This window comes from Chelmon rostratus, chromosome 21, assembly GCF_017976325.1.
Source record: "Chelmon rostratus isolate fCheRos1 chromosome 21, fCheRos1.pri, whole genome shotgun sequence".
Lineage (NCBI taxonomy): Eukaryota > Metazoa > Chordata > Actinopteri > Chaetodontiformes > Chaetodontidae > Chelmon > Chelmon rostratus.
In genome coordinates, this window is record NC_055678.1 from 11,558,890 (window position 1) to 11,570,069 (window position 11,180).

The window sequence follows — 11,180 nt, forward strand, 5'->3', positions numbered from 1 at the left end:
TATGTTTTCACATGATTTAATGAATCATGGAAGCTTTGAGTGTTGGTGATGTTGGAGGACTAACATTAATTTTAGTTCATGTTTAGCATAGTAGCATTACTGTAAATGCATTTTAATTATTGAATGTAACACACTGACAGTGTTTTGCATTTAATGTTAATTGAAAACTTGTCTGTTTTTTTTAATACAAAGAGTCATCAAGTGCCCAGCCAGCAAAAATGTCATGTTTGACTTTCAGGTTGGCCTCCAAAAACAAACACAACCAATAAATGCAGTGAGGATATAATTTGATCAGTGTGACATACTCTGGTGCAATTTTAGGAGGGCTGGGATGATTCAATAAGTGGTTGCTGAGATGATTTTAGACATCACTTCCTAAAGATCATTTGTCTTACAAACACCATTGCCACGTCTTCTTTTGTTCTTTGGATTTTCTTGAGATTAGCCTGAGGATGTGTTTATGATTGCTGGAGTTATCCCTATCTTAGTCTGGACTGGCCTTTTATAAAGCTCTCAGATTTGTGGCACACTTTCTGGACATTAACAGAAACAAAAAAAGGACAGACAGGTCTATGGTGCGGTCCCTGCTGAAAGCCCAGGATACTGCCTACAGATTTGGAGACAGGCTGGCTTACAGCAGGGCTCGAGCAGAGCTGAAGAAAGGAATTAAGCAGGCCAAGCTCCGGTGCAAAGAGAAAATTGAAGACCTCTTCAATAACAACAACCCCCAGAACATGTGGAGAGGCATCTGAACTCTGACGGACTACAAGCCTAAGCCCTCTTTACCCTGTTTACTCATGACTGTGCTGCCATCCACCCCACCAATACAGTCGTGAAGTTTGCGGACGACACTACAGTAGTGGGTCTCATCTCAGATAACAACGAGACCCACAACAGAGAGGAGATACACCAGCTCACCCAGTGGTGTTCAGCCAACAACCTGGTGCTGAACACGGGGGGAAGACCAAGGAGGTTATTGTGGACTTCAGGAGGTCCAGAAAGACGGACATGCCCCCCTCCTTGTGGATGGAGAAGTGATGGAGCGTGTGGACAACATCATGTTCCTGGGCCTCCACATCACATCTGATCTCACCTGGTCCATGAACACCTCCCGCCTGGTGAAGAAGGCACAACAAAAGCTCTTCTCCCTCAGGAAACTGAAACGGGCTGGACTCTCCTCTCGGATGCTCTTTAACTTCTACAGGGCCACAGTTGAAAGCATCCTCTGCCTTAATGTGACAGTGTGGTATGGCAGCTGCACGGCACAGGAGAGGAGACAACTGGCACGGGTGGCTAAAACTGCACAGGGCATCGTGGGCCGCCCCCTTCCTGACCTAGACTCTATATATGAAGGCCTGGTCAGGAAGAGAGCAAGATCCATCGCCACGGACCCCATCCGGCCCAAAGACTGTTTGTACCGCTTCCATCAGGATAGCGGAACAGGAACATCCGCACCACCACTAGCAGACAGAGGGACAGCTTCTTCCCCAGAGCTGTTAGAGCTATCACCCCCAGCAGCCCCTCACTGGAGTGAGAGACTGTAAGGGCTATGAGCTACTGCACACTGCACTTTGTCCACCTTCACCTCCACCTTCACCTGCACCTTCTGTGTACTTAACATTTAAGTACACACACGCCTACCTAATGTCAGCTGTAATGCTATACACATTTTAGTATATCCAGCTGCCTCCTAGTATATTGTTATTGTCTTAGTACATTTTTATTGCCTTCGCATATTTTTATTTCTTAGTATATTTTTATTGCATTTATGCATATTTTTACTGCATGTTAGTTTATTTTATTCCATTGTCTATTTTTTATTATCTTTCTTATGATCTTTTTTTGTAACACGGGGATTGCAATGCAAATGTTGTTATGTCCATGCTTAATGACAATAAAGGCTATCTTGAATCTTGAACCTTGAATCTTGAGGACGAACAGATAGAAGGCATGGACACATGAAAAGCTGGACTGCGAGTTATCTTTTTTGGGTGGGCGATGTACTTTAGCACACAGTGCCGCCCTCGGAGGAGTGGTTAACGAATAAAACTGCCAGTGGAGGACACCTGAGCCCTCATCATCCAAGGTTTTAGGCCACCAAAGTCACATCAACTCATCACCCTCACTGGGTTTTTTTTTCGTGTGCTGAAGTTTTGTCCTTAAGTTCTTTTCCAATGGCTCGAGAATTCAGACTCCTCTTTGTCCTTTGGCTTGTTGCAGCCTGTCTTGGTAAGTCTGCTGGGAGTTTTTTTCGTTAACTTTAAATCCTCAACATTTAAGAAAAAATCTCTCATTTTTTGTAAGTTATAATTTATCATCTCTGATAAATGGAAACCCCAGATGATTAATTTCATAATCGATATAAATATTTATGCCTTTTGATTTAAATTCAGTGTAATGATATTGATCGTGTAGCGACCCAAAGCAGACATATTTTCATCTCAGCTGATGTTTAAATAGGCTTTTATTAAATAGTTGTCTTAGAGAAAGGTACTTTCTTTGTGGAATTGCATGTTTTATTAATCCTTGATCCAATGATACCATGGAGGTGAGTCATGGAAAACTACCAGTAATGTAAGACTGAGGGCTGCTATCATAAACCTCTGTTTGCTACCATCATTATCTCTCTTCCTCTCTGTCACAGTAACTGGAGTCAGTTCCCAAAGCATTTTTCTGCTGCTGTTGTGTAAAATCCAGGTGTCCAGCTAGAGATCAACAGTTAAAATGAGGGTGTACACTGCACAAGTGCTTCATGCTTGGTCAAATTACTCTATCTATGTTTACCTTAGGATTGGTTTGGTGGTTTGTTTGTTTGTTTTTTAATGAAGGCATTTTCATCCTTAGCATCAATGTGAAAAAATTGCTCAGGAAAAATCTTTTCTCCTGACTCTAGTTGTGATTTAGAGTTGCTTTCAGGATGCTACAGAATCAAACATATAACTACAATGCTCAGCCTTGAACACAGTGAACAGCTGGACTTTTGTCATTATGTCAGGGTAAATATGGCAGGGCCACACCGAGTCCACCAACGACCTTTTCAGCTGTAATTCTCATATCAATGATTAGTCATTTTCAGGTAAAAGCACTGCCTATAAACTCATGATCCATGCTGCTGTGTGGAGATAAGGCTGCAGTCACTCTCTCATTTATATTTATTTATTGTTTTATTTTATTTTTTTACTCCTGGTGGATCATTCTCTTGTCCTTGTGTAACCCATGCTATCTCATGGACAATCTTGCTCGCTCTGGCAAAACCCAAGTAGATCATTGATGCTGTAATTCTGATATCAATGATAAATCCTTTTTATCTTCAGGTAAAAGAAAAGCACTGCTTATAAAACCATGATTCATGCTGCTGTATCAATAAATTGTCCATATTACGTCACAGCATATCATCAGGATATGCTGACTGGCATTGGCCTGTTGTCATGAATGTGATGGAGATAAGGCTGCAGTTTTATAATCAAACAGGTTGAATTTGAAAAACAGTCACTCTCAATTCTTTTTAATTTATGATTAATTTATGATCATTACAACTGATAGATTATTCTCTTTTCCTCCTGTAATCCATGCTATCTCATGGATAATCTTGCCAGCTCTGGTGAAACCTGTTCAAGTAGATCATTTTGGTGGAGTTGATTTTCCTTGTTGTCAGTTTGTTTGAATTTCAAAGTTGTTACTGTAGCTCAACACTTTGGTTACCGTCAGGTTATCATTTACTAACTGCTGCATTGTGCTGCTTCAACCACAACAATCTCAGGTAGTGCAGCCCAAAGTTCACTTGCTGAAGAAAGAGAAACAGGTGTGGATGATTCGTCCACTTCATCACCTCCTGCAACAACAAAGAACAACACGAATGATTCATCCAATTCAACATCACCTCCTGCAACAACGAATGACAACACAACTGATTCATTCACTCCAACATCACCTCCTACAACAACGAATAACAGCACAACTGATCCATCCACTCCAACCTCACCTCCTACAACAACGAATAACAGCACGAATAATTCATCCAGTCCAGTGACACCTACAGCAACAGCAGGTAACAGTTCAGTTGATCCATCTTCTTCAATGTCACCTCCTATAGCAGCTGGTAGAGATCATGTAAATACCTCTATTCTTGTGTGTTTTGTTTTTTTAATTTGAAAGACCCTTGTGGATCACACCCATGTGGCAGTGGGAGCACCTGTGAGCCTCGTGCTCAATTAACCTTCGTATGCTTGTGCTTGCCTGGTGATTTCTACAGTGATGTCAGCAAAAGTTGTGAGCGTGGTAAGTACCTGTATTTGTTTGCAAACCACCACCATCTAAGTTGTTACTCCATGAGAAAGTTACCGTATTTTCCGCACTATGAGGCGCACCGGATAATAACGCGCACCTTCAATGAATGGCCTATTTTAAAACTTTTTTCATGTATAGGGCGCACCGCATTATAAGGCGCATAGAAAGAAACTACCGTACTGTGGTGTCTGGGGTTGCGTTATGCATCCACTAGATCAGGGGTCGGCAGCCTGCGGCTCCGGAGCTGCTGCGGCTCTTTCATCCCTCTGATGCGGCTCCTGAAAATAATTAATGAGCATTTATTTAAAATGTATTTTATTTTAGATTGTTCGTTTTGAAACAAACACCGCGCGCACAGATGACAGCTTATCCTGCGTAAAGATACAGGTGACGGCGCACAGCGCTGATGTGCAGATTTGATATGCAGGATTTCAGATGAGCTGTTTCCAGTCTTTATGCTGACCGGCTGGCAGCTGTTGCTTTATATTTATTGGACATAAAGGCTGTGACAGTAGGATCAGTCTTCTCATCTAACTCTCGGCAAGAAATCAAACAAGCATATTTCCCAAATTGTTGAACTATTGGTTGAAATAAATGATTATGACTGGAAGCCAGATACAACTTTCTTAAGATGATATTTTCTTATTTTAGCCAAAGTTTTCCCAAGAGAGCTGCTCCTGCCTAGCATAACATACAGTGCAGGCATGAATGACAAGAAGTCAGAAGAATTTCAAGCTGCCTCACAAGAAATTATTGCTGCGGTAAGCAATCAGTTCTCTCCTCTTTATATGTGGCATTTTTGTCAATGGTTGGCTTGGAGTAAAAGCAGGTAATGTGCACCCTTTGCTTGTATGTTTAATGTTGTAATGTAATGTTTGATATCCCTCATCTGCTTGGCTGGGACTGATCCATTTATTTGTCCATCCTCAAACCAGCGGCTAACTGGGACTGCTGTGGAATATCTGTTGTAGCAGCAAAGATGATATGCCAGCTCTATCATGTCGGAATTAAGAAATGTTAAATAACTCATCCCTTGTTGTCATTTGAAGACGTCAACAGCAATAGTCCATCTAACTCACATCACCGCTTAGGTATTAAAGCTGATATGTCTCATAATGAATGGACTGTTTTGCTGCACAATATTAAAGCAAAATGTTCTCAAGGAGAAAGGAGGAGTTTTAAATGCGATTTGCTTTCCAAGTCAGATTGTGTCCTAAGCTATTTTTTTTCCCAAAACACAGCTGTATGAAGTTTTCAGAAATTCTTCTGGTTACTCTGGATCTACAGTGCTGGAACTCCAGTAAGTCCAGACTGACACTGGTGTTTCCCATCTGACCATCTCTATCTACAACCACACTTCCTACAGTACACTTACAGGATGTTGTACATAAAAACTGCAGAATGCAAAGTGTGATTTTTGTTTATATAGGAATGGCGCAAACAACAATCGTCAGTCAAGGTCAGAAAATCAGGATCCGGTCAGAGCAACTGTAGAGATCATCTTCAGGAGAAGTTCGGACATCACAACAGCAGGCGTTGATAAAATGATGAAAAATGCCATTAGTTGTGACAACTGTGTCCTGTCAGGGGCATCTTTCTCAAGTAAGTTTATTGATCATTAACAATATTCAAACAAAATGTAGATTCATTCTCAGGTAGAACATCACCTGTCAAATATAGAAGAATAAGTTGTAAAAAGTATCCTGTTCAAACGGTTTGGCCTTATTTTGTCCTTTCGATCATTTTTTTGGTTGTAGATGTCACTATTCGGGCTGTGAAAAGCAGAACTATCTGTTGCTTTGTTTTTTGAAGATCTGCACTCACTTTGAGGGGTTTTGGTCCGGTGATCATTTCACTTTCTGTGATTAAAAATAGTTTTCTAAGAATACATGACGAGAGGATTGGCATCAAAACCTTCTTGGTGTTTCTGTTAGTGTGGTTCAATGTGCCTGCTAATGCATTAACCAACAGCAGCGTGGTGACGTTCAGTGTTTTTCTGTGCTGTAATTCTTCTGCTGTTACCTGAATAAATTGCAGACAGCTGCATTTTCACAAAGCCTGTTTAGGAAATGTAGAAATAAATCTAAATCTAAATGTAGCTGTTTTTTCTGTTTACAGCTGAAGTCAGTGAAGGTTTCATGGTGTTCATTCTTAATGGACACAAACTTCCCAATGAGAACTTTGAAGACGTAATTATTAGACAACTATCAGATAAAAGTTACAAAATCACTGGCTTGCAGACTTTATCTCTATATTTTAGTGCCAGTCCTCTCATCAGATAGACTGTTATGTAAGGTGACAATGGGCCAAGCATCTAAAACTTTGGTCCCTGTCGCTGCACATGTAGTGATCTTCATAGAGTGAAGTGTCACTCAGCCAATGAGTAATAATGTCTGACTGATAATGGTGCTTCTCAACTGCTATCAGCATACTGTACATTTCAGTCCACAGTTCATATCATGTCCTTATTTTTTCGTGTTGTGTGTTTCATATTTTGTAGCACTGCACTTATTTGAGTACTGAGAGCATCTTCTTTTGTTTTCTTCATTTAAAGGTGAAAACCTGTGTGACAGGAAACCCTGTGATGAAATAAGTACAGCTTGCTTTCCACAAGATGGATCTTATTTCTGTAACTGCACCGGAAACTATATTCAGGTTCCCCAAACTGACAGAATATGCATCGGTAAGAGCATTTAATGTGTGTTTGTGTGTGTGTGTGTGTGTGTGCGTGTGTGTGTGTGTGTGCGTGTGTGTTATAATATTTTCCCTCATCTAAACTACAGACTACTTCAACCTCTCTTACTTTTGCAGCTTGTCCCAGTGGCCAAAAACCTGCAAGCATCTCCACATGTGTTGAGTAAGTGCTGAAGCATCATAGCGTGCTCTGAAAAAGTAACAGCTAGTATCTATCACATTATCCACTGAATTATAGAGGAGGGGAAAACTGAGAGCCACGGTAAATATGACCTGTGTTGTTGTGTCAAAATGACACAACAACACTCATAAAATGAGTCTTCTTGTCTTTCAGTTGTCCGTTTGGTTATTCTGGTTTCAACTGCAATGAATGTGAGTATACAGCATAAGAAATCAGTGTTAGTCATAGTGATGTAAAATTGTTGACAACACAGATAAATAAATCAGTGTTGCTCCGTGATGAGGGATTCTCATAAAGGGAAGCCGCTGATTCACACAAATGTTGCCATCGTCTCCAGTGCTGTAACATTACCTCCACAAATCATGTTCATACACTGCATTGCATTAGTATCAGTGTCTGGCAACTAAAATATGCCTTAATATACCACTTCAAGTTTGATTCAGGCTTGTCAGTGTGATGAAGTTGAACTAGAGGCTCCCGGGCTGCAGTGGTCTTCAATACCTCATATAATTATGTTATATCTATATCTACTGGATGTTTTTGAGCTCGGATGGTAGTTACATTGTCTTGTTCTTGACGTCCTTGTCACTGTGTTTTGTCAGCATGGCAGCTGGCTCTGGTAATCGTCGGCTCCGTGCTCGGGGGACTGCTGCTCATCACATTAATTCTTCTGCCTGTAGTGGCACTCACGTAAGTTTCTCGTCTACTCATTCACCCACTTCCAACCATTCATTATTGCCTCTGCCACGTCTTTGCCACGTCTCTCTCTCATTCATGCTACACGCTAATCTTTAAGTAAGGACAGCCTGCTGTTTTCAACCTGCCAAACACATTTTGCAAATATTTTGAATGAAAGACAAATGACTTTACAATGGACTAAATAAACTACAATGCAGTGATACAGATACAGTAGACAGTAATGTATTCTTTCATCTTTTCAGATCCTCAAAGAAGAGCTCCAAGAAGAACAAAAATGGAGACACCGGGAAGGCTCACTTCAGCCAGTCTCCTGCTAAGGCACCACTGGTCAACAGCAGCAACAGCCAGGTTAATGGGTCAGCTGCCGCCTCTGCCAGTGCTGGGGTGCTTAGGATCCCACGGGCTATACCCACCAGCAACTTGGACAGAACCAGCCTGGAGATGACTCCAAACAGGCAGAACCCTGTCCCTGTGGGGAGGAACTCGGTGAGTCTGCCTCTGTGTGTGTTTGATGTATATACAGAGATGTATTTGCTTGGTTTGGAATTCTCTCATGAAGAAACTCTGTTTTCATTGTAGCGGCGGTATGAAAACCCAGACGACATGGCCCCTTATGCTCAATCTCGACCACAGAACAACCCCTACGCCCAGAAGCGACCTCAGATCAACCCATATGCTTTGAGAAAAGGCCAGTCCAACCCCAACTTCGTGCCCGATGATGGAAGACGCTTCACCTAATGAGGAACCACAAAGATTTATCCTACAGTGACATTCACCCAGATCAAAAACTTGTTGAGGTTTCATTAGACACAGCTCAGAATTACCCCCCCCCCCCCCAAATAATTTTAGACCATTAATATCCCATTATGTTAAGAATTGTCTCACCAGAAGCACTAATAAATATTACTGTACTGTAGGGCATATACACTATATTGCCAAAGGTATTTGCTCACCCATCGAAAACATTGAAATCAGGTGTTCCAATTACTTCCATGACCACAGGTGTATAAAATCAAGCACCGAGGCATGCAGACTGTTTCTACAAACATTTGTGAAAGAATGGGTTGCTCTCAGGAGCTCAGTGAATTGCAGCGGGGTACTGTGATAGGATGCCACCTATGCAACAAGTCCACTCGTGAAATTTCTTCAATCTATATTCCACAGTGTACTGTCAGTGGTATTATAACAAAGTGGAACGACAGCAACTCAGCCCTGAAGTGGTAGGCCACATAAAATGCCAAACTTCATGTGGCCTTCAGATTAGCTCAAGAACAGTGCGATGCGAGCTTCATGGAATGGGTTTCCATGGCTCAACAGCTGCATCCAAGCCGTACATCACCAAGTGAAATGCAAAGTGTCGGATGCAGTGGTGTAAAGCACGCCGCTACAGGACTCTGGAGCAGTGGAGACGTGTTCTCTGGAGTGACGAATCGCGTTTCACCATCTGGCGATCTGATGGACGAGTCTGGGTTTGGCGGTTGCCAGGAGAACGGCACTTGTCTGAATTCATTGTGCCAAGTGTAAAGTTTGGTGGAGGGGGGATTTTGGTGTGGGGTTGTTTTTCAGGAGCTGGGCTTGGCCCAGCATACCAAGACATTTTCGACAATTCCCAACTTTGTTGGAGCAGTTTGGGGACGGCCCCTTGCTGTTCCAACATGACTGTGCACCAGTGCAGAAAGCAAGGTCCATAAAGAGTTTGGTGTGCATGAACTTGACTGGTCTGCACAGAGTCCTGACCTCAACCCCATAGAACACTTTTGGGATGAATTTGAGCGAAGACTTCGAGCCAGGCCTTCTCGTCCAACATCAGTGTGCGACCTCACAAATGCGGTTCTTGAAGATGGTCAAACATAAACACATTCCTAAACCTTGTAGAAAGCCTTCCCAGAAGAGTTGAAGCTGTTATAGCTGCAAAGGGTGGACCAACGTCATATTAGACCCTTCGGATTAAGAATGGGATGTCACTTAAGTTGATGTACGAGTCAAGGCAGGTGAGCCAATACTTTTAGGCAATATATAGTGTATGTCCTTTCACCACTGTGACCCGCGTTGTTTGAACTTTATTCTGACCAGAGGTCCGTTTCATAAAGCAGGTTTACTGAAAACTCTGAGTATGTTAACCCTGAAATGAGGGAAACTCTGAGTTTTCTGTTTCACATAGGAAGGTAAGTCAAACCAGAGAAAGAGGGGTAACTCAAGCCTGTTTCACAGGCTTGAGTTACCCCTAAAGTTAAACTCTGAGTCAGTTACCGCAGTAACTGACTCTATGAACCTAACCTGGTCGGGACCAGGTTTTACTCAAGGAACCTCGAGTTTCTCTGTGTCTCCGCCCTCTTTCAACCACACATCGTATTTCATTTCCTCATTCATTCATTCAGTCGGCAGACGAGTTTTGGCATAGTTCTGCCGTCTGTTATTAAAAAAATCATTAAAAATATCAGTCATTGGAAGTCCATTAGGCACAGTAGGTGGTGACTTGTTTCGTTAACATGGCATGTTAACGTCTTTTGATCATGATCCCGTGGATGAAGCGATACTGCGCAGAGAATTAAATATTCGTCGGGAGATAGTTATCAGACCACGATGTTCTTGCTTTTCCAGACAGTTATCGGTTTTAGGCCACCACCCCTTCTTCGTGCATCTGCCTTCTTTCTGTTAGCTGAGTAAAAGTCTGTGTCAGTTTAAATATAGGCTTAATTATTTAACATAACATGATATAGATGAGAACACTTTTTTTTCATTTTTAAATTTTATTTCATTCGTTAACAAAAACAAAACATTATATGAACACAATATAACCAATTTTACAATGAAAGGGAGCCACTTAATATTTACTTTACAATGTAAAACATGATCAAAATGAGGTAGCTACCTCCATGAGATCATGCAGAGGTCGTACCTGTTTGAACAATGTTTTTATATTTCAATTTAAGATGCTGGATTGCACCTAAATGAAATAAATTAATAGGCAACCATTCAAGCAGTTTTGCCCTGTAATATTATTGTGATTTCAAAGGACTACATTTATACTCACGCATTGACCCGAGCAGCAATGTTCTCCCACGCCGTCTCCCTCTCCTTCGCAGCTGCAGCGGTGTTGGACTTCGGTCTAAAAATGTGTTCTTACTCGCTGTATGAGCGCATTAAAATGTCTAATTTCCAGTGGCGTGAAGTACGCAGCCTTCCGCTTCCCCGTTGCCATGGTGACTCCTCAAATCGGGGTTCCATTGATGCTGTCTTTTTAAAGTTGCGGTGCACGCGCTTAACTCGAGGTGAACCTACTCTGAGTTAATCAAACTAACTCAAATCTGCTGTTGTG

At 41.8% G+C, this 11,180-nt stretch overlaps 1 protein-coding gene across 1 annotated transcript; it reads left to right on the top strand.

Annotated features, from left to right (window-relative positions):
* Window positions 1-2,174: 2,174 nt before the first annotated feature.
* LOC121625292 (mucin-13-like) lies at window positions 2,175-8,599 on the top strand. The gene is made up of 10 exons (XM_041963380.1): window positions 2,175-2,229; window positions 4,156-4,278; window positions 4,939-5,048; window positions 5,529-5,587; window positions 5,717-5,889; window positions 7,099-7,144; window positions 7,316-7,353; window positions 7,765-7,852; window positions 8,104-8,347; window positions 8,441-8,599. Exons 1-10 carry the CDS (start codon window positions 2,175-2,177, stop codon window positions 8,597-8,599), a joined length of 1,095 nt encoding a protein of 364 aa, XP_041819314.1.
* Window positions 8,600-11,180: the final 2,581 nt, after the last annotated feature.

Coding starts and splice junctions, on each gene's coding strand:
- LOC121625292 (XM_041963380.1), top strand. CDS start 2,175: ATGGCTCGAGAATTCAGACTCCTCTTTGTCCTTTGGCTTGTTGCAGCC. Junction 5,890..7,098: donor GTCAGGGGCATCTTTCTCAA/GTAAGTTTATTG, acceptor TTACTTTTGCAG/CTTGTCCCAGTGGCCAAAAA. Junction 7,145..7,315: donor AGCATCTCCACATGTGTTGA/GTAAGTGCTGAA, acceptor CTTGTCTTTCAG/TTGTCCGTTTGGTTATTCTG.